General features: G+C 40.9%; 1 protein-coding gene across 1 annotated transcript; it reads right to left on the reverse strand.

Annotated features, from left to right (window-relative positions):
• Positions 1-6,165: 6,165 nt before the first annotated feature.
• Positions 6,166-10,287, reverse strand: LOC131895528 (ovomucoid-like). Its single transcript, XM_059245998.1, has 5 exons — positions 9,940-10,287; positions 9,326-9,417; positions 8,421-8,458; positions 7,381-7,493; positions 6,166-6,535 (listed from the first exon to the last, which is right to left on the reverse strand). Exons 2-5 carry the CDS (start codon positions 9,366-9,368, stop codon positions 6,490-6,492), a joined length of 240 nt encoding a protein of 79 aa, XP_059101981.1. The 5' UTR covers positions 9,369-9,417; positions 9,940-10,287; the 3' UTR covers positions 6,166-6,489.
• Between the last annotated feature and the right edge of the window lie 14,316 nt (positions 10,288-24,603).

Raw genomic sequence — 24,603 nt, forward strand, 5'->3', positions numbered from 1 at the left:
GCACCGGCTACACGAAGCTCCTCCAAAATCCCTCCGAATGGACCCCAAATGGCTCACCAACTACCCCTTGGCATGGGCAGAAATAGCAGGCATGGGACTGGCCACCCAGCAGCCACCGCTGGTGGTAACTTTAAAGCCTACCGCCACCCTGGTGTCCATCCGCCAATATCCTATGGCCAAGGATGCGAAAGAGGGTGTAAGGCCTCATATCCAGAGACTCTTACAATTGGGCATTTTGAAGCCCTTCCAATCAGCATGGAACACGCCCTTGCTGCCAGTCAAGAAACCTGGCACCAATGACTATAGGCAGTCCAGGACCTGAGAGAGGTAAACAAAAGGACTGAGGACATTCATCCTACTGTACCTAACCCTTACAATTTGCTCAGCACCCTGCCTCCAGGACATGCCTGGTACACCGTACTTGATTTAAAAGATGCCTTTTTCTGCTTGAGATTGAGCCCTCAGAGCCAGACCCTTTTTGCCTTTGAGTGGAAAGATCCGGAGTCTGGATTCTCGGGGCAGCTGACCTGGACCAGGCTACCACAGGGATTCAAAAATTCCCCCGCCTTGTTCGATGAGGCTCTGCATCAAGACCTGGCGGACTTCCGAGTTAACCATCCAGATCTGACCCTCCTCGAATATGTAGACGATCTGCTCCTGGCAGCTGAGACGGAACAAGGATCCCTCCAAGGTACCGGGGCCCTGTTAAAAAGACTGGGAGAGCTGGGATATCGGGCCTCAGCCCCAAAAGCCCAAATCTGCCAGCGAGAAGTGACTTACTTGGGGTATCTTCTACGGGAGGGCCAGAGATGGCTAATCGAGGGACGTAAACAGGCCGTGGCTCTGATACCCTGGCCCTCTATCACTAAGAAGCTGAGAGAGTTCCTAGGGAGTGCAGGCTTCTGCTGCCTCTGGATACCGGGGTTCGCAGAAATGGTGGCCCCGTTATACCCCCTCACAAAGGCCAATGCTCCCTACACCTGGGGCGAGAAGGAACGGCAAGCCTTTGATAACATCAAGAAGACTTTATTATCAGCCCCCCGCTTTGGGCCTCCCAGACATAAAAAAAAAAGCCGTTCACCCTATCTGTGGATGAACGAAGAGGGATAGCAAAGGGAAGGAAACTGCAGTAGAGCACGACTGCCACCTAGTGCTGGCTGAAACCCATGGCACTCAGGAAGACCTGACGGAGCAGCCGCTTCCGGATGCAGACTGCACCGGATGGAAGCAGCTTCCTATATCAGGGGGAACGGAGGGCAAGCCTTGAAGACAGCCAAAGACACCTTCTCTGCGTGGGTGGAAGATTTCCTTACGGGGGGGAAAAATGGCACAGGTGGTGGTCAAGAAGATTTTAGAAGAGATTTTCCCCCGTTTTGGCCTGCCCAAGGTAATAGGGTCAGATAACGGCCCTGCCTTCTTTTCCCAGGTAAGTCAGTTGGTGGCCAGGATATTGGGGCTGAATTGGAAGCACATATAGACCCCAAAGTTCAGGACAGGTAGAACGTACCAATAGAACCCTCAAAGAAACCCTCACTAAATTAGCGATGGAGACTGGCACTAGAGACTGGGTCGAACTCCTCCCCATGGCCCTGTTCCGGGTTCAGAACACTCCTGCTTTCTTTGGTTTAACCCCCTATGAAATCCTCTATGGGGGCCCTCCCCCAATAGCAGACCTGTTGGGGCCTGACATAGACTCCTTTGCTACACCCCCCAGTCTCCAGGCGCGCCAAGTCTGGAAACCGCTGGCAGCTGTGTACCAGTCCAAACCACCTAGTGTGCCGCATCCCTTCCAGATTGGAGACTCTGTTTACGTCTGCAGACATCAGACTAAGACCCTGGAACCTCGCTGGAAGGGACCTTACACCGTGTTGCTGACCACCCCAACAGTCGTCAAGGTCGACGGAATTGCTACCTGGATCCACGCCTCCCACATCAAGTCCGCACCTGCTGAGGCCAACGAGGACTCCATGAAAAAGCTCTGAGCTAGACTGGATAAAAGACAGAGAGATCGGGAAGCCCCACAAGGCTGGTTTGAAGGATGGTTTAATAGGTCCCCATGAATGACGACCCTGGTATCTACAATTATGGGACCCCTGATTATTTTACTCCTGCTTTTAACCTTTGGCCCATGCATTTTAAATATGTTACTGCAATTTATACGGGAGAGATTATCTGTTGTACAGGCCCTTGTTTTAACTCAACAATACCAAGCTTTAAAAGTTACTGAAATATAGGATACCATAATTTTAAGATTAAAATTTGCCAAAAGAAAATGGAGGAATGAAAGACCCTAACCCTTCAGGCTTACACTCCCCCCCCCCCAAGCCCCAGGAGAATGAGGAACTAAAAAGCTAGTTCCAAGGGAAAACTGACTCAGCCATTACTCAACCACCCCTGCCACAATGTAACAATGTAAAGAGATTTCTGTTAAGAGATGAGATGCGCTCCAAGAACACATCAAAGAAATTATCCACCATGACAAAGTAGGCTACATCCCAGAGATGCAAGGATGGTTCAGCATAGGAAAATCTGTCAGTGTAAAACACCATATAAACAAACTGAAAGAAAAAACACATGATCATCTCATTAGATGCTGAAAAAGCATTTGACAATATCCAACACCCCTTCATGAAAAAGGTCTTGGAGAGATCAGGAATACAAGGAACATACCTAAACATAGTAAAAGCAACTTACAGCAAGCCAACAGTCAACATCAAATTAAATGGAGAGAGGCCGGGCGGTGGTGGCGCACGCCTTTAATCCCAGCACTCGGGAGGCAGAGCCAGGCGGATCTCTGTGAGTTCGAGGCCAGCCTGGGCTACCAAGTGAGTTCCAGGAAAGGCGCAAAGCTACACAGAGAAACCCTGTCTCGAAAAACCAAAAAAAAAAAAAAAAAAAAATTAAATGGAGAGACACTCAAAGTGATTCCACTAAAATCAGGAACAAGACAAGGCTGTCGACTCTCCCCATATCTACTCAACATAGTACTCTATGTCCTAGCTTAGCAATAACACAACAAAAGGAAATCAAGGGGATACACATTAGAAAAGAAGAAGTCAAACTTTCACTATTTGCAGATGATATGACAGTATACAAAAGTAACCCAAAAAATTCTGCCAGGGACTACAGCTGATAAAAACCAACAATAATGTGGCAGGATACAAGATTAACACACACACACACAAAAAGATCAGTAGCTCTCCTATATACAAATGATAAATGGTCTGAGAAAGAAATCAGAGAAACATTACCTTTACATTAGCCACAAAAAATATAAATTACCTTGGGGTAACTCTAACTAAGCTAGTGAAAGACTTGTATAATAAGAACTTTAAGTCTCTGAAGAAAGAAATTGAAGAAGATATCAGAAAATGGAAAAACCTCCCATGCTCATGGATAGGTGGGATTAACATAGTGAAAATGGAAATCTTACCAAAAGCAATCTACAGATTCAATGCAATCCCCATCAAAATCTCAAAACAATTCTTCACAGACCTGGAAAAATAATACTCAACTTCATGTGGAGAAACAAAAAACCCAGGATAGCTAAAAGAATCCTGTACAATAAAGCTACCTCTGGAGGCATCACCATCCCTGATCTCAAGCACTACGATGGAGATATAGTAATAAAACACAGCTTGGTATTGGCATAAAAACCAATATGTGGATCAATGGAATCGAATTGAAGACCCTGACATTAACCCACACATCTATGAACACCTGATTTTTTGACAAAGAAACTAAAACTGTATAGTGGAAAAAAAGAAAGCATCTTCAACAAATGGTTCTGGTATAACTGGATGTCAACATGTAGAAGATTGCAAATAGATCCATATCTCTCATCTTGCACAAAACTGAACTCCAAGTGGATCAAACACCTCAATATAAAACCAGTTACATTGAACCTGATAGAAGAGAAAGTAGGAAGTAGTCTTGAACACATTGGCACAGGAGACCACTTCCTAAATATAACACCAGTAGCACAGACATTGAGAGAGACAATTAATAAATGGGACCTTCTGAAACTGAGAAGCTTTTGTAAGGCAAAGGACATGGTAAATAAGACAAAATGACAGCCTACAAAATGGGAAAAGATCTTCACCAACCCCACATCTGACAGATGGCTGATCTCCAAAATATAAAAAGAATTCAAGAAACTAGACATCAAAATACCGAACAATCCAATTTAAAAAATGGGCTACAGATCTTAACAGAGAATTCTCAACAGAAGAATCTCAAATAGGTGAAAGACATTTAAGGAATTGCTGAACATCCATAGTCAGCAAGGAAATGCAAATCAAAACGACTCTGAGATACCATCTTACACCTGTCAGAATGGCTTTGATCAAAAACACTGATGACAGCTTATGTTGGAGAGGAGGTGGAGTAAGTAAACACTGATGATGGGAGTGCAAACTTGTACAGCCACTTTGGAAATCAGTATGGTGACTTCTCAGAAAATTGGGAATCAATCTTCCTCAAGACTCAGCTATATCACTCTTGGGCATATACACAAGGAATTCTCAACTATACCACAAGGACACATGCTCAACTATGTTCATAGCAGCATTATTCATAATATCCAGAACCTGGAAACAACCTAGATGCCCCTCAACCAAAGAATGGATTAAGAAAATATGGTACATATACACAATGGAGTACTACTCAGCAGTTAAAACAAAAACAACAACAATGACATCATTAAATTTGCAGGCAAATGGATGGAAGTAGATAATATCATCCTGAGTGAGGTAACCCACCCTCAGAAAGACAAACATGGTATGTACTCACTCATAAGTGGATACTAGATGTGGAGCAAGGGATAACTAGTCTGCAACCCACAGCTCCAGAGAGCCTGGCTGGTAAGGAGGACCCTGGGAGGGACGCAAGGATCACCCAGTGATGGAGAAATGAATGAGAGCTGCAGGAGCCGACTCGGGGTGAGGGTGGTAATGGAGGGCAAGGGTCCGGGGAAAGAAAGCTTAGGGGAGCGGGAGGTTCAAGCTGGATCAGGAGTGGAATGAGAGAACAAGGAAAGAGATTCCATGATGAGTGAAGACACCATGGGAACTGGGAGAGACAGAGTGCTAGGGAGGACCCCAGGAATCCATAAAGATGACTCCACCATTGACTAGTGGCAATGGTCGAGAGGGTGTCTGAGCTGACCTGCTCTGGTGATCAGATGGCTGAATACCCTGACTGTATGACATGATAGAACCCTCATCCAGTGACTGATGGAAGCAGATGCAGAGATCCATGGCTGGATCCCAGGCAGAGCTCCAGGAGTCCAATAGATGGAAAAGAGGAGATTCTATGAGTGAGAGGTATCGAGACCATGATTGGAAAAAGTGCAGAGACAACTAGCCAAACTAGTGGAAACACAGGAACTGCAGACCAATAGCTAAGGAGGCTCCATGGTACTGGACAAGGCCCTCTGGATAAATAAGATAGCTGTTTAGCCTGAAGTGTTTGGGGGGCCCCCAGGCAGTGGGAGCGGGACCTGTCCCTAGTGTATGAGCCAGCTTTTTGGAACCTGGTGCCTATGGTGAGACAATTTGCACAGCCTTGGTGTAGGGAGGAGGGGCTTTGACCTGCCTTGACTGAGTGTGTCAGGCTCTGCTGACTCCCAATAGAAGACCTTCTCTTGGAGGAGGTGGGAGTGAGGGGTTTGGGTTGTGGGGGAGGGCTGGGGAGTGGGATGGGGAGGACAGGGTAATCTGTGGTGTATATATATATATATATATATATAGATAGATAGATAGATAGATAGATAGATAGATAGATAGATAGATAGATATAGATATAGATATATAGATATATAATAGAAAAATCTCTTAATTTAAAAAAAAGGAGAAAAAAATGAAAATTAGCACTTTACTTCCAAGAGCATGTGTTTGAGTTACATCATTATCCAAACAAGCAAAGAGCATTGTTTTTAAAAGATACGTTTTCTTTTACATTTTTTTTTTGTGTGTGTGCATGTATAACATGTCTGTGAAGGTTCTAGAGTGAACAGAAGATGGTATGAGATCCCCCTAGAGATGGAAGTTATAAGTTACACAACATGGGTTCAGGAAACCAAACATGGGTTCTCTCCAAGATCGCCAAGCATTGCTAACCAGTGGGCTGTCTTTCCATCCCACAAAAGATTTACTTGATAAAGAGTGTACTTTAAGATTTTATTAAGAAATACAACAGAGGTATTGATTGTTTTAAATGGTCAGTTTACAGAATGTAGATACTAACATTTTGGATTCTTAGGTGTCAATTAAGTACTTGACCATAGAGGGTAAAACACTGAAATCCCAGGATCCCAGAGGTGAAAAGAGCAGTGACAGCCCAGCCTTCCATCTTGTATCCCACACACAGATTCACCCAATCTTCTAGGACTGTGAGAACCTGATGACAAAACCTCCAGCCCACTGTAGACTTCAGTGCAAAACTGTGATCATAATAAGATTCATAGGAAGATGTAGCTCCATCAAAAACTCAACATTCACCATCATGTTTAAATTTAATGGAACCATGGCTTCGTCTATAAAGAAAAAAATAAAAGAGGTCAAAAAGTTTAAACAAATCATTAAAGAAGACATCAAACTCTTTGAGCAGTGTATTATGTAATTTTCAAAAGGGAAAGATTGAATTGTGGACATTAGTTTCTCCTTCTATGAACAACTAAACCCTGACTGCTCCCAGCATCTTCATACATCCAGCTGTGGGTGTACTGGGCCCTTTCTACTGTCTCAGCTCTGCCTTAGTCTTGGAGCTTGGCCAGATTCATAAAAGAAAAGAAGTAGGGATTGTTAGTAGGCGTTGAGAAAGACATGGCAATTAGAGGATTGTTAAGTGGAAAAGCCATTGCGACCATGTCATATAAAATAGAAGAAGAAATAATTCTACATGAGACACAGCTATCTGATCACAGAGCAGAAAGGACAGAAGGAGGAATCCAAGAATGTCTTGTGATGTAAAATCTTTCATGGAGCTCAAGGGATAAGAGGATTCTCTCAGGGAGTCACTTTCTAGCATGATAGATTGCAGACTATAGCAGAGACACATTTAGCATCAGGGCTTTGGTATTATCTCATAATGTTTACACATCTGAAATTAGTATTTCCCAATAATTAAGTGAACTGATTTATTTGTTTGCACCATGTTCAACACAACTATATTCTTAAGTCCCAAATGCAAAAGCCACTTTAAGAACTCAAATATTAAAGGGAGGTACGTATGTTTCTTTGTCTTTCATAGCACATTGGTTTGGTAAGTTCATGTTTTTCTTTGTATTATGAGCATGGAACACCAATAACACAAACCTAAGATTTCACTACTAAGTGTTGATTATTTAGAAAGAACTTGTATTTATTATTGTAATCTTACCTGTTTGCAATACAGAACATGCATCTGTTGCCATAAGTATAGCCATCAGTCCCACAGACTGGTAAATACTCTTTGGTACAAAATCCATGAGGACTATACGTTCCACATAATGACTGAAAAACACACAAAGATAACAGAAATGTATTAGATGATGGGGTATTGAATAAAATGTTCTTCATTCTTAGTATTTAATGTCATACAAAAGAGTTTAAGTATGATCTACACATAGATGTAAAGGACATACGACACACATAAAACGTGAAAATAATTATCGTATTTTTAGTTTGTAAGCCTCTACTAATAAGAACACCACACAGCTAGTGTGACATGATCTTGTAAAGCAGCCAACTCACAGTATAACTATGTGATTCTTCACCAGACAACTTTCCATTCATCAACCCCACCTCTAGCCTGAATTTTTTATTGATCATTCTGTTATTCCTCTGTAAATTCTCTGCAATTCAATGAATGTATTTACTGTATATTTACATATCAATACATCTCATTTATGTGCATGTTTATAAACACACCTTTGCAATTTTAGATACTTTGGTAATTTATAGAAAGACAGCAACACTATATATATATATTATATGCATGTGACTTACTTCTTACATATTCTAGTGACACATAAATGTCACAGGCATACAGATATATTGATATTTAGTTACAATTCTTTTATTTTCAAATTTAACATTTATTTTCAAATGTAACATTTTACCATGGGAGTATATGGAAGTCATCATTTTTAATGGTAAGTTAACCATTGAGCTGTCCCCACTGCTTGTATAGATACTGAATTATACATCAAATTGTCAGTGGCTGGAATTTGGGATTAAGTCACTCATTGTTATATCTTGTATCAATAAGAAGTTGTCTTGCATTTCTGGATTGATGTTTTGGACTTCTTGCAATGATGTATACCATTTTTTAATGTTTAAAGAGTTTATTTTCTTTAGTAAATTTTACCCTATATTGCTTCATTTATGAAAAAGAAAGCTTTACATTTTAAATTTCCATAGAAAATAAAAGTAACTTACATATCTCCTGGTAAATGCTGATATTATAAATAAACATTCTGAAAAGAGAACAGAGAAGACAGATAAAAAATGTATAAAACAACATTGTCCACCTTGTTCATGGTGAGAAGTACCTACATCTAAATGAAGCAGACATTGATGTAAATTGCATATACCTGTAAGTAATAAACCAGAATTTTGTGGCAGTGGTAAAACATTAACTAAAAATACATGCAAATCTAAATAATTGTAATTTCCAAATATATATAGCTCTGTGAAAAGTAGTACTATATACTATGCTACTATACAAAAGTATTATGTTCCATTTGTTAATAGATCTGGGTTTATTAACATTACATAATTTTATAAGTGAAATACCCTCACCTCAGAGTTCACAATGTCTTCCATGTATTCACATAAGTTGGAAAACAATTAATCAGCTGTAATTTCAAGGTTCTATGTAACATTTCACAAATCCTCACTTTGAAGTTCATAGCCAGTCTTGATCTAGATTGAGGATAAAAGACCCCCTAATGGAGGCCTTGACTTAGAGGGTCTAAGGCTGTCAAACAAATTGGATTTCCAAAGAATAGTATATTTAAAGACATTATCCTTTCCTTGACTTTGCATTTACCAATAGAATTTAGTTAGCAATCTGGAGTACAAATTAGCAGAGACTGAATGTCTACACAGCCTGTTCTAATCCTCTGTTCTCTGTACTCTCTGCTCTCTGTTCTCCAGTGTGGACTAGTTAGAAAAAGCAATCCACCACTGTAATTTTAGAGATATTTATAACAAGGCCATTTAAGGACTGCAACACAATCAAGACAAGCTCGTTCATTCTTTGTGGTTTTTCAGATATTTACCTCCCTGAAATTTTTAGAATATGCTTAAGGTTCTGATCCAGGACAGGAAAATGTACTCACCAGAAAAAAGAAGAAGATACATAACTCTTGAGAAGACCAACATTTTATGAAAGATACACAAGAAATCTTTGGAATGTGGGTAAACACGGTACCTTGGACAGTAAATAAAAACAACCAGGGATCAGTCTGACAAAGCATCTTGATTTTGAGGAAACAGTTCCATCCACCCAGATTCCTAATTAAGAGAATATTCTCTTTGATCTGTTTCTAAAATATGATTTAACAAGGTCATAAAATATAATCACAGTAGACCACCCAGAGATGAGAGAGAGAGAGAGAGAGAGAGAGAGAGAGAGAGAGAGAGAGAGAGAGAGAGAGAGAGAGAGAGGAGAGGAGAGGAGAGGAGAGAGAGAGAGAGGGAGGGAGGGAGGTAACAAAGAAGTGGAAAAATACTAACGGAGGAAATCTACAAGTGTGTGTGTGCGTGTGTGTGTGTGTGTGTGTGTGTGTGTGTGTGTGTGTGTGTGTGTCTGAGAAAGAGAGGGTAGGGGAGACAAAGGAGACATTTAAATCTGTATTTTAAAAAAACCTCCAGTGTCATTATTTTAGGAAGAACACTAACCTGGAGAAGACCTCACACAAGGCTGTCTCACTGGGAGCCCCACTTGACCTACCTCACACAGAGAGATATTTGGGTTAAGGACAACAGTTCAGAGACTGTGGCTGTTTTGTTAATTCCAATGTTCACTTCGATTTCCTCAGTCAAAGCCTTCTTCAGTTTATCTATGATGGATGAGTTCTATGGACTAAGAGGATTGCTCAGGGCAGATAAGACAAGGAGGCATCCTGCATTCTTCCTGGAAGCTGTAAAGCAGGTCATGAGTGAAGCCTATCAAATCATTCTCAGTAGATCTTTTCTTGGCAGGAGAACAGAGGAACAAGTTGTCCTCATGAATTTATAAGTACTAAAAGAATGAAAGTGCTCATTTATTTTAGAAAAGGGAAGATACATAAATCTTCGAAAGGAACTAATTGTAAGAAGAAAAGAGAAAATAAATGAAGAAAATGAGTTGACAATGACATTTAGACATGGGCATCAGTTATTAATTTTTTAAAAATAAATATATGGTAGAATAATGCAAATGTTCTAACAACAGTGAAGACATTGTCGCGCTGTCAAAGTAGTGAATTCATAGTTAAGAGAAAACCTGAACATTGCATGGGCAAATGCTCCCAGGTGAGTCTCGTCAACAGCCTGGTTTAAGGGAGCTTCCCCCAAACAGAATTCAAAAGTACAGAGCAAAAGAGAGCACAAGCTGAGGGGAAAGTTGCCTTGTTAAGGTTTATTAATTACTTCTTTCCAACTTTTCTGCAACTATAAATACTGGGAATGGATTCTTGCCCTGGCCAGCATGGTCTTCAACAGGGACCTAAAGGGAGGGCCGGCGAATGAGAGGGACAGGAGAAACAAAGAATGAGAGCAAGACAGGATGTCTCTGATCAAGCTCCAAAAGTTTATTTTCCTCTTAAGGCATATATAGGCGGGGGCAAAGGGGGTTGCAGTCAAGGAGGGGACTTTAATCATAGCTTGTTCAGCCAGCAGGGAATGTTGCTACGGGGATTATCTATCTATTCTTGCCTAACTGCCTAACTGCAGCTTGCTCACCTGATTTCTGAGAAGAGGTTCTGGTATTTGTGAGAAGAGGTTCTGGTGCTATGGAGACTTAAGCAAGGCCTAGATCTAGGAAAAGAGGAGAGAAGCCCAAATATGGCGGCATGTGTGTCAAGGGTCACTTAGGCTTATGGCTCCCATCAGATTTTCACTGTGCCTGTCCTGACACACACTTTCCTGCTGCTGTGCTTTTCAAGTTCTTTCTTTTTCCTGAGTACTTGGGGAAATAAACTCTAAGAGTCTATTCTTCATTAAATCTAGAACATTAAAAATAGACCATTGTTTTAAATGAATATAAAGATATAAGACTGAGAAATGCATTTCTATCTCTTAGTTTGGGGGTAATCTTGATTATTTTAAACTAAAAATAAAATTTTAATACAATATTTTCTGATTATAATTTCCCCTCATCATAGATCCTCCCCAACTTCCCCACCCAATTGAATCCACATCCTTTCTTTCTCTCTCTCATTAGGATACAAACAGGCAACTAAAAAATAATGTTAATAAAATAAAATTAGATAAAATACAACCGAATAACAGAATAGGACAAAACATCTCAAGCATTATTAAGGACCTGCCTTATAATATTCTTCCCACCATCCCAGAAAAAAAGCTACAAATGGCAAGAATTATTTTTAGGAAATGAATCTAAATACACCAAGCTCTTTGTACATCTACTTTCTTCCTCTGGGATAAAATCCCATCTACACAGCTTCAGTTCTGTTCTCATGCCTAGCTCCTTTCTTGCCTGATTTCTCTCTATATTTATCTGCTGTCCCCTCTAAGTTCTATCTTAATTCTCTCGTCTTAATTCTGCCTCATCTATGTCCTTCTCATCTCATTCTTACCTATCTAGTACTTCCCCATCTGGCTCTTCCTCATTGTTCATCTCATCCTCAGGTTCTCTAGTCAAAATCCTCCTCTAAGTCTCCTTATACCTCTTAGTTCTCTCCAAGTCTCTCAGGTATTCAGTTATAAACCTAAGCAATAGCAATCCTCTGGCAGAGCAAGGTCACCAGGCTTGATGTACTACAGGGTCATAAAGGCAGACAAGAGTTTTCCTCAGGTAGTCACCCTCAGGCTTTCTTCTACAACCAAAAAAGGGAGTTGTAAAGGAGGAGGTCAACTGAGAGCTGAAAGCAGTTAATACATCAGAAAAACAGAATTTATGTGCTCAAACTACATTCCTAGAAGTGGTTAGGTAAAAATGTTAGGAGCCTATAATGTTAGTAAGGCTGTATAAGAAAGGAGGGTCTCAGCTTAAATAGCACAAGAAATAAAGCCATTAGCCTGACCTAGGAGACAGGTGAGACAGGTGTTGTTTCTGTAAGGGTGTTACCTTGGTTCAGGAGACTGTTTGGCCTTGGATGCTTGATAGGTGTTTTAGATAAATACACTGTTAGGAGTTCTTAGAAGCACACACAGCATACAAGAAAATCATTTCAGGAATTGGCTAATATATATACAAAAGCTAAAATATCAACAAGACTTCTTAAGCCTTGGCTTGACCTTTGGAAAAGTCCTTAACCTTTCCAAGTAGTAGCTTTTGTGATAGCAGCTGAATTCCATTACATTTTCCTGCAGATTATAACAAAAACAAATGAAGAAACAGACAAAAAGAGACAAAGAAACAGCTCAAGAAACATCTAGGGACACCACACACACACACACACACACACACACACACACACACACACACACACACACACATTCTCACACACAGAAATCCCAAAAAACACAAAACCAAAAGCTATAATATATACAAAAAGGACATGTAAGGTTAAAAAATAAACAAAGCCTTGACAAGCATATGAGAAAAAAATGATGTTCAAAGGAAGAATTATTTAAATTATAGAAGATGGGCATGTCTCCATGATCTCTTTCTCTGCATGTTGGTTGGTGCTGTACAGAACACCTACTGATGTTTATAAGTTGATTTTGTATCCTGACACTTTGCTAAAATGGTTGTTTCTAGAAATTTTCTGGTGGCAGTTTTGGAACATCTTGTGCATAATATCATATTATCTGCAAATAGGAATAATTTGACTTCTGTTGTACTGACCACATTCCAGGGGAGGACCACACCTGAGAGACTTTTCCATCACAAACCAGACTTGCAAAATTGATGAGGTAAGGAGGATGGAAGGTAGGAAGGGAAGCAGGGAGGGGGAGGAGGGAGAGAGGGAAGGAAGAAAGAAGAAATGGTGGGAAGGAGGGAGGGAGGAAAACATGAAGGTGGGTAGGTAAAGAGTTAGGATGATATGGGAGGAGTTGGGGGATTAATATGTTCAAAATACATTGCATGAAAATTTCAAAGAATTAAAGACATTTAACTTTATATAAAGAGTATCTCATCACTCCCACAGCTACTTCTGCAGTCTTCAAATTGACTTGATCATGGACCCAACAAACCTCTTCTGGCATCAGACCCATGAGCTTCCTCTATCATGAGACAAGACTTCCTGCTCCAAGTGCTACCAAAGCAACACCTACCATAGCTTCAGTTTCTGGCACAATCCTACCAGAAATATCTGTAACAGCTCTTCCAGAAGGAATTTGATAAAAAGGCTTCCCAGAGCCTGCAGCCAGGGCCACCTTCAGCACCCCAGTGGAGAAAGGCATCACTGCATAAGCTAAGCAGGAGCTCTAAACTGTGGTTTGGGCCCCACACAAACTCCTACCCCTCTAACCCCGTGGGAATGCAGAGACTGCATTAGGACAGAGTTTGTACTGGCTATCTACAGCTGACAGAGCAGAGCTGTTAAGCAAAGATTACATGCAGGGGAAGCTAGACTAGTGAAAGTCAGTACAGAAGATAGCTCAAACCAGGACCAGAGAGATGAAGGAACAGACCAAAGAGACAAAATGAGATTCAAATGATCATATTTCCTCATATCCGCACTTCTCTTTCCCCACTATAGCTATTATTTATCTGCCAGTGATTTCATTATGTTACACCTTCTCCCTACTCTCTGTTCACCAAAACAAATATGTATTATCGATATATTGCAGAAAGTCAATGTAGAAGACCAATACTGCCCACTACTGTTAACATCTTTTAAAATTTTGCTCTCCTTATTTTTCATTGTTTTCCTTCCTGACTTTTTTTTCTATACCCACTCCTTTTTTTTTTGTTTGTTTTGTTTTTTTTTTTGTTTTTCGAGACAGGGTTTCTCTGTGTAGCTTTGCGCCTTTCCTGGGACTCACTTGGTAGTCCAGGCTGGCCTTGAACTCACAGAGATCCGCCTGGCTCTGCCTCCCGAGTGCTGGGATTAAAGGCGTGCGCCACCACCGCCCGGCCCTATACCCACTCCTTTTACTGTTACACCTCCAAAAGACCAGAGGTTGGCCTGGTTTCTGATATTTGAGTACATATCCATACCCTGTTTTTAGTGTATCACTAACCAAACTCCCACAAATTTCACCTCTCCCCATTTTTTTTTTACTTTGCCTCAGTAATTCTCACTTTTCCTCTACCTCCAATCCAACAAATAATAGTACTTAGCAGTCTCACTGAGAATGCTTCTTTTTCTTTTATTTTCCTGTCCACTCATGACAAAATAACCAGTATATCATTGCACACAGCACCATCAGCATCCTCTTGCCTTGCTCCCTAAGCTAATCAGTACTGAACTAGTGTCTGGTTTATAGTCGTGTGCTAGTCAGTTATTAGAATGGGTTAACTGCTGGATAGGAACTGTTGCTGCAAACCATACTCAGCAACAAGAACAAACTAGATTTAGGCTCTGGTGCCTTGAGCACCAGTTTAATACATGAAAGCATGACCGCAAATGTATACAACCTGGTCTGCCTCCTGAACACTACAAACACAAATGTTGAAAAAAAAGGTAACCTAACAAGAATTACAATAGAAATTGAGATTGGGGAGATCTCAATGAAATAACACAAGTAACATGGAAAAACAAAATGGGTTTTTCCTCCCAAAATTACCAGCACCATAGCAAGGCCTCTGATGGGAATAACTTTAATGAAATATCTGGTGCAGAAGTCAAAAGAAGGTTTATAAGTGTGATCAAATGACTCAAAGCAGATACAACTATTTTCTAAGACAACACAGATAATATAATGAAATACGGTGTTGATACACGATTTGAAAATGAAATTCACTATACCTTCTTCTTAGCACTTCATGGAACCTTCTCCAAAATTGACCACATACTAAGTTACAAAGCAAATCTCAACAGATACAAGAAAATTGAAATAACCACCTGTCATCCTATAAGACCACAACAAATTAAAGCTGAGTTTCAGCAACAACAGATATACTACAAACTCATGGAAACCGAACAGCTCTTTACTGAATGACTGCTGGGTCAAGGAAGAAATAAATAAAGAAATTAAAGACATTCTTGAATTCATGAAAATGGAACCCAAAGAAAGCTGTGCTAGATAATTTAGAAAGCATATTTGAAGAAGTAAAGAAAGTTTTGTCTCATTGGGGATATCAAATTGCTCCTGAAAAATACAAAGAGGAGATTCTATTAATTACTTAGGATAAAGACAGATCTATAAAAATTTAGATCCCAAAAGGTATAAATCATGAGTGATTGATTGTGGACTGAATGGTTTTCTTTTTTTTCCCTGCCTCTTTATTTTTTTTAATTTTATTTTATAATTTAATTTAATTTTTCATATCAGCCATGGATTCCCTTCCCCCCCCCCCCCCGCCTTCCCCCAGCCCACCCCCCATTCCCATCTCCTCCAGGGCAAAGACCCCCCTGAGGATTGAGTTCAACTTGGTAGATTCAGTCCAGGTAGGTCCAGTCCCCTCCTCCAAGGCTGAGACAAATGTCCCTGTATAAGCCCCAGCTTCCAAACAGCCAGCACATGCACTGAGGGCAGGTCCCAGTCCCACTGCCTGGATGCCTCCCAAACAGATCAAGCTAATCAACTGTCTCACTTATCCAGAGTGCCTGATCCAGTTGGGGGCTCCTCAGCTATTGGCTCATAGTTCATGTGTCTCCATTCATTTGGCTATTTGTCCCTGTGCCTTATCCAACCTTGGTCTCAACAATTCTCGCTCATACAAACCCTCCTCTTTGTGGCCAATTGGACTCCTGGAGTTCCACCTAGGGCCTGACAGTGAATCTCTGCATCCACTTCCCTCAGTCATTGGATGGGGTTAATAGCACGACAATTAGGGTGTTTGGCCATCCTATCACCAGAGTAGGTCAGTTCGGGCTGTATCTCGACCATTGCCAACAGTCTGTTGTGGGGGTATCTTTGTGGATTTCTGTGGGCCTCTCTAGCACTTTGCTTCTTTCTATTCTCATGTGGTCTTCATTTATCATGGTCTCTTATTCCTTGTTCTCCCTCTCTGTTCTTGATCCAGCTGGGATCTCCCACTCCCCTAAGCTCTCTTTCCCTCAACCCTTGCCCTTCATTACCCCCACTCACATCCAGGTTGTTCATGTGGATCTCATCCACTTCTCTGTCATTGAGTGATCCCTGTGTCTTTCTTGGGGTCCTGTTTTCTAGGTAGCCTCCCTGGAGTTGTGAGTTGCAGTCTAGTCATCTTTGTTTTACATCTAGTATCCTCCTATGAGTGAGTACATACCATGTTTGTCTTTCTGAGTCTGGGTTACCTCACTCAGGATGATATTTTCTAGATCCATCCATTTGCCTGCAGACCTCATGATGTCATTGTTTTTCTCTGCTGAGTAGTACTCCATTGTGTATATGTATCCCATTTTATTTATCCATTCTGCAGTTGAAGGGCATCTAGGTTGTTTCCAGGTTCTGGCTATTACAAACAATGCTGATATGAACATAGCTGAGCAGGTGCCCTTGTGGTATGATTGAGCATTCCTTGGGTATATGCCCAAGAGTGGTACAGCTGGATCTTGGGGGAGATTGATTCTCAGTTTTCTAAGAAAGCGCCATATTGATTTCCAAAGTGGTTGTACAAGCTTGCATTCCCACCAGCAGTGGAGGAGAGTTCCCCTAGCTCCACATCCTCTCCAGCATAAGCTATCTTCAGTGTTTTTGATCTTAGCCATTCTGACAGGTATAAGGTGTTATCTCAGAGTGAAGTGATAGTGAAGTGTCATAGGAAGTGATCTCCTATGACAATATGTTCAAGACTACTTCCTACTTTCTCTTCTATCAGGTTCAGAGTAGCTGAATTTATGTTGAGGTCTTTGATTCACTTGGACTTAAGTTTTGTACACAGTGACAGATATGGATCTATTTGCAGCCTTCTACACGTTGATATCCAGTTATGCCAGCACCATCTGTTGAAGATGCTTTCTTTTTTCCATTGTACAGTTTTGACTTCTTTGTCAAAAATTATATGTTCATAGGTGTGCAGATTAATGTCAGGGTCTTCAATTCGATTCCATTGGTCCACATGTTGGTCTTTATGCCAGTACCAAGCTGTTTTTATTACTGTAGCTCTATAGTAGAGCTTGAGGTCAGGGATCGTGATGCCTCCAGAGGTTGTTTTATTGTACAGGATTCTTTTGGCTATCCTGGGTTTTTTGTTTTTCCATATGAAGTTGAGTATTATTCTTTCCAGGTCTGTGAAGAATTGTGTTGGTATTTTGATGGGGATTGCATTGAATCTGTAGATTGCTTTTGGTAAGATTGCCATTTTTACTATGTAATCCTGCCTATCCATGAGCAAGGGAGATCTTTCCATTTTCTGACATCTTCTTCAATTTCTTTTTTTAGGGACTTAAAGTTCTTGTCATATAGGTCCTTCACTTGCTTGGTTAGTGTTACCCCAAGGTATTTTATATCATTTGTGGCTATTGTAAATGGTGATGTATCTCTGATTTCCTTCTCAGCCTGTTTGTCAATTGTATATAGGAGGGCTACTGATTTTTTTGAGTTGATCAAGTATCCTGCTATGTTGCTGAAGGTGTTTATAAGCTGTATCAGTTCCTTGGTTGAATCTTTGGGGTCACTCATGTATACTATCATGTCATCTGCAAATAGGGAAAGCTTGACTTCTTCCTTTCCAAGGATGCAACAAAGAAAGAGAACTACAGACCGATCTCCCTCATGAACATTGATGCAAAAATACTCAATAAAATACTGGCAAACAGACTCCAAGAACACAAAAAAGCAATTATCCACCATGATCAAGTAGGCTTCATCCTAGGGATGCAAGGGTGGTTCAACATATGAAAGTCCGTCAATGTAATACACCATATAAAAAAACTCAAAGAAAAAAACCACATGATCATCTCACTAGATGCTGAAAAGGCATTTGACAAAATCCAACACTCCTTCATGATAAAGGTCTTGGAGTGATCAGGAATACAAGGAACATACCTAAACAAAATAAAGGCAATTTACAGCAAGCCAACAGCCAACATCAAATTAAATGAAGAGAAACTCAAAGTGATTCCACTAAAATCAGGAATGAGGCAAGGCTGACCGATCTCCCCATACTTATTCAATATAGTACTTGAAGTTCTAGCCAGAGCAATAAGACAACCTAAGGAGATTAAGGGGACACAAATTGGAAAGGAACACTAGAGGACCTGTCAGACCAATGTAGGACCTGATGTGTGTTTTATATATAGTATGTTCCCTATTTCTGATGATTTCTAGTAATTGTATAATAGTAAAGTTAATTCTGTGATATCAGGAATAAGTTCAGCAGTTTCAATATGTAAAACAACTCTCTTTGCATATTGAGAGTCAGTAACTATATTGAGAGGTTCTGTGAAGACCACTAGTATTATAAGAATGACATACAATTCTGACTTTTGTACAGAATTGTAAGGACTTTGAACCACTTTACTTAAATATCCTGATTTATATTCTGCCTTTGCCGATTTATTTGCATCAGTATAGAAAGTGGAGACTCCAGAGATTGGTTTTTTGCCATACAATGTGAGGAATGACTCAATTGGTTCTTTTTATTTATTCTATTCTCTTGCTTTTGGAGTGACAGTTGTTAATCTCTCCCCAAAAATTACTATAAGGTTTTTGCCAATACTCTTTCCATACCTATAATTTCTGCTAGGTCCATTTCTGTTAATTGACGAAGGCTTAATTTTCCTTTTAAAATCAAATCAGAGATCTTTTCTACATATGCCTTTAATTTCTTACTTGCTGCATCAAAATCCCTGTAGGGGAATGTCTGGAGGGTAGTATGACCAGAATTCAGTTAAGCTCTGGATTCACATGATCCATGTGTACCTCTCATATTTTATTTTCTATTAGAACCCAAATCTTCTCAGCTTCAGTTGATAATTCTCTTGGACTATTTAAGTATTTGTCCCCATTAGGGTATTGGCCAAATTTATTAGTCCATCTTTAGGTATTCCAATGAGAGTCTGTAAGTTGGAAATGCTTCCTAATAATCTTTGAAAATCATTGAGTTGCCCCAGACCTCCCATCTGGAAAAGAGGTGAGTGCCTGGGTTCAGACCCAGAGAGGCTTGCCCCTAGATTTCATCCCTGGGCACCAACCATTCCAAGTTCTTTATCTTATTTCTCAGAGTAGATTCAATGATCTATCTCATATTTTATTCTCTTTTTCTTTTTGCTTTCTAGGGGTGAAGATATCTTTAGGGAATCTTGAAAAGAAAATTTTTGGGTTAATTGTCCTGTATCATTTGTCCAGTCTCTGCATAAAAGGAAAGTTCAGGGCTTGTCATAAGTCCTTGCTCGAGTAGTCTGTCAGGCTGGATCATCTCAGCTAGTCATCGTGAAATTGTCCTGACCAGTTTGTAGTCCAAAGTCGATTTTTCCATGGTGTTAATTGGCTTAATGGCTTTACCATAGTCCATGTGGAATCATCATTGTGGAGTCCTGTCCTCTTTTTGAAGATTTCAAAGTCACTGTTAGGCATGGTCATGGTTCCCTGCAGACTTTTTTTTTTTTTTTTTTTTTTTTTTTTTGCCTCCTCTGTAGTTTGGAGTAATCACAGTCTGATAAATGTCTGTCTCTCAGAACCATGAACATTCTTCCCTAGAACAGAAAATCTTCACAGCAATTTCTCCCCACCATTTGTCTTGCCAAACTTTTCCAAACTGACCTTTGTCGATGCTTTCTTGTAACACGATGGTCCTGGCAATTCTTCTCTGAACCAGCAGCAGTAAACCCTTCATCCCAGGTAGCAGCATTACCGAAGTCACCAACACGATGAGAAGGAGCTGGCAATGCGGAGCAGTAGCCACTGCTCCCATGGTCCCACCACTGTTTGTGGCTCAGTCTGGGCCGAAGCTTCTCCCAAGCCTCCTAGGCCGGCCTCAAACTCAGGATCCTCCTGCCTCTGCCTCCTTCAGCAAATCCTACCGGTGTGCGCCACCACAACCGGCCGAGTGTATCTCGGGTCTTTTCAAGAATTCGTACCACTAATGTTGGGCGCCAGATGTAGCATGAATCTTATTAATAAAATCAAACCTGAGGCCAGTTATTGGGGTGAACGCTGGAAGGTCAGAGAATCAGAACAAGCCACAGCTATCTCACCTCGCCAGATTCTCAGCTGGTCTTGTTTCCTCAGACTGGAAGCTTCTGTGTTTTCATCCCAATGGCTCTCAGCTGAACTGCTGCTAGAAGCCTGAATGCTTAACCAGCCAAATACTTAACCAGGCAAATGCTGCTAGCCAAATGCTTCTAGTTTCTGGTCCTCATGCCTTATAAACCTTTCTGCTTTCTACCACCACTCCCTGGGATTAAAGGCTGCTTTCTGGGATTAAAGGCATGAGTCACCATGCCTGGCTGTTTCCAATGCGGCCTTGAACTCACAGAGATCCAGAGGGATTTCTGTCTCTGGAATGCTAGGATTAAAGGCGTGTGCTAACGTTTTTCTAGCCTAAGTATCTTGTGGCTTTTCTGTTCTCTGACCCCAGGTAAGTTTATTAAGGTACACAATATTTTGGGGAACACAATACCACCACACCTTTCTACCACATTGGCTTCCTGAGACAGATCTGCCAGCTCTGATTGGACCAAGAGTGGCTTCCTGAGACATAGAATCCACTAGCTCTCATTGGACCAAGAGCTCCCATTGGACCAAAAGTAGCTTCCTGAGGGACAGAATCTGCCAGCTGTGATTGGACCAAGAGCCCTGATAGGATCAAGATCAGCTCCCTGAGGCACAGAATCAGCCAGCTCAGATTGGACCAAGGGCAGCTCCCTGACACAGAATGTGCCAGCTCCAATTAGACCAAGAGCCAAGATTGGACCCAGAGTGACTCCCTGAGACACAGACACAGCAAGCACAGATTGGACCAAGAGGAGTTTGCTCAGACACTGGCATTTCTTGCACTTATTGGAGGAAGAGATGAGTAGATGCCAGTGAAAAAAATACATATAACAACATGAAGAGCAATATGGTATCACCAAAACCTAGAGGTTCCAGAACAGCAAGACTTCCACATCAAACTGTAGAAGAAGCAGAAGAAAGTGACCTTAAAAATAACTTTATGAAGATGATAGATGAAAGAGGAAATGAAAAATTCTGTTAAAGAAATTGAGGAAAAGACAAACAAAAATTGGAAGAAATCAAGAAGCCCAGTAAAGAAAGTGAAGAAAACCAAGAAAAGGCAATTAAACATGAGAAGGAAACAGTTCAAGACCTGAAAATTGAAATAGAATCAATGAAAAAGAAACAAACCGAGTACAATTGCATGGAAACTGAATAATGTGCAACTGAATCACCAATAGGTCAAGGAAGAAATAAATAAATTAAAGACTTCCTAGAACTCAATGAAAGTTAATTACTACATACGCAAACTTATGGGACACTACTAAAGCAGTGCTAAGAGGAAAATTCATAGCACTAAGTGACCACATGAAGAAGATGGAGAAATCTTACACTAGTGACTTAACAACACACCTGAAATCTCTAGACATTTTTTTCTGGATAACTTATCCCTTTTTTCAGATGTGTCATTTGTCCAGTGTTTTCAGGTTCCTTAGCCTTCATTCTCCTGAAGGATAAAACACAAAACCCTTCCTCCACCCTAACTTTGGGAAGGTTTCCTTTTGACAAGTTATATCTGATTAAATGAAAATCATTTGTTAGTTACATAAGTTAATTTAAATTGAATGGTCATGCTGGTTGATGAACTATAGCTTCTGAATTTGATGTCATTCTATATACTGCTTAAGACAATCTTTGTAAGAAATCAGTGAAGATTTCTTTTGGGCCCTGTATAACTTTAGTAAATAACTCAGTTTTCTTTCCTAATTCTTCAATTCTGTCCCAAGCATTCAAAGCTGCCATTTGGCCATCTCCATGGTACATAAATATCACAATAACACTTGGAGTTTTGAAATAAAATAGCATTTTTTAATTAGAATTGTTTTCCTTGGTAGATGGTAGGTCGTGTGTGTGTGTGTGTGTGTGTGTGTGTGTGTGTGTGTGTATTTTAGAACACACACAACTGCTTTTTCTCCTTCTTCTCCTCCCAGTCCCTCTCCCCATCTACTCTGTCCTTGCATCCACTCACACTCTGTTTATATTCAGAGGAGCGCAAGCCTCCCATGGATATCAAGCAAACATGGAATATCAAGTTCAAGGCTGGATGAGGCAACCCAGTATGAGGATAAGGGTCCCAAAAGCTTTCAAAAGAGTCAAAGACAGTCCCTGATCCCACTGTTAGGAGTCCCACAAGAAGACAAAGCTACAAAACTGTAATATATGCAGAGGGTCTAGGTCAGTCCCATGCAGGTTCCTTGGTTGTCAGTATAGTCTCTATGAGGCCCTATAAACCCAGGTTAGTTGATTCTGTGGGTTTTCTTGAGGTGTCCTTGATCCATCCGCTCCTGCAGTCCTTTCTTCCCCTCTTCTGAAAGATTTCTGAGGCATGCCAAATATTTAGACATGGGTGATGGGGGAATGTCTTTCTGTATGCTGTGAATATGTGTTGCTCTGAATGGTTGATAAGTAAAGCCATTTGGTTTATGGCAAGGCAGCTTAGAGGCAGTTGGGAAATTCAAAGAGAGAGACAGGAAGAAGGCTGCCAGAGATGCCAGCGAGCCAACCTAGGAGCAAAATGCAATGGGATGCAGGTAAAGCTACAGAACATGTGGCGATACATAGATTAATAGTTATGGGTTAATTTAAGATATAAGAACTAGCTAGCAAAAGGCATGAGCCATGGCCATGCAATTATAATTAATATAAACCTCTGTGTGTTTACTTGAGGGACACAAGTAGGAGAGATTTGTCCCGACTGCAGTAGGCCAGAACACAGGAAATCTTCTGGTTACACTTTGGTCTCTGCATCTGTTTCTATTAGGTGCTGGATGAAGCCTCTCTAATGACAATTGGGATAGGTAATAATTTATGAGTAAACAGAATATCATTAGGAATCATTTCACTGATTTTTTTCCAGTTGTGATTGGTTTTATCCTAGGTCTCTGGACTATCCAGCCTCTGATTCTTGGACTTCCAGACAGTGTCAGGGGTGGGTTCACTCTTGTGGCATGTGTCTTAAGCTGGACCAGTCATTGGTTGGCCACTCCCACAATTTCTGTGCTGCCTATGTTCCAGCACATCTTCTAGGCAGAACAAATTGTAGGCAAAGGGTTATGTGGCTGGGTTGATGTCCCAATCCCTCCACTGGAAGTCTTGCCAGTTTACAGAAGGTGGAGAGCTGTTGAGGGGTTGGTTCTTTTTTTTTTGGGGGGGGGGACAGCCACCCAGCTCCCAAATAAATCACACACAGAGACTTATACTTAATTATAAATGCCCAGCCTTACTTTGGCTTGTTGCTTGAAAGCTTTCCTTATTTCTTAAATTATCCCATCACCCTTATGCCTCTGGGCTTTTCCTATTCTTTTACTTTGGCAAATTTTACTCTTACTCCATGGCTTACTATGTAGCTGGGTGGCTGGCCCCTGGAGTCCTCCTTGCTGTGGGATGTTCTGTATGGCAAATGTGTTGCTGATTGGTCAATAAATAAAACACTGATTGGCCATTGGCTAGGCAGGAAGTATAGGCGGGACAAGGAGGAGAATAAAGCTAGGAAGTGGAAGGCTGAGTCAGAGAGACACTGCCAGCCGCCACGATGAGAAATGGCGTGTGAAGATGCCGGTAAGCCACGAGCCATGTGGCAAGGTATAGATTTATAGAAATGGATTAATTTAAGCTCTAAGAACAGTTAGCAAGAAGCCTGCCACAGCCATATAGTTTGTAACCAATATAAGTCTCTGTGTTTACTTGGTCGGGTCTGAGTGGCTGTGGGACTGGCAGGTGAGAGAGATTTGTCCTGACTGTGGACCAGGCAGGAAAACTCTAGCTACACCTCCTCTTCTCTGGCTACTTCTTTTTCTATTCTCCCACATTTCTCCATCTATATGCTCTCTCTGCTTGCCAGCCCCACTTATCCTTTCTCCTGCCTTGAATTGGTTGTTTTTTATTAGACCATCAGGTGTTTTAGACAGGCACAGTTGCGCACCTTCACAGAGTTAAAAAAATGCAACATAAACAAAAGCAGCACAGCTTAAAATAATGTTCCCCAACAATGGAGAGTTCAGGTTCTGGAATCCCCATTGCTACAAGTCTTAGCTAGGGTTACCTTTGTAGATTCCTGAGGTTTCTAGCTCATCCCCGAGATGCATCCAATTTCAGTTCACTCTCCAAGTACTCTCTCCCTCCATTCTCCCCCAACCTGTTCCTATCTACCCCATCTCTCATCCACTCCAGATATCTATTCTATTTACCCTTCCCA

The sequence above is a fragment of the Peromyscus eremicus genome, chromosome 19 (genome assembly GCF_949786415.1).
Source record: "Peromyscus eremicus chromosome 19, PerEre_H2_v1, whole genome shotgun sequence".
Taxonomy (NCBI): domain Eukaryota; kingdom Metazoa; phylum Chordata; class Mammalia; order Rodentia; family Cricetidae; genus Peromyscus; species Peromyscus eremicus.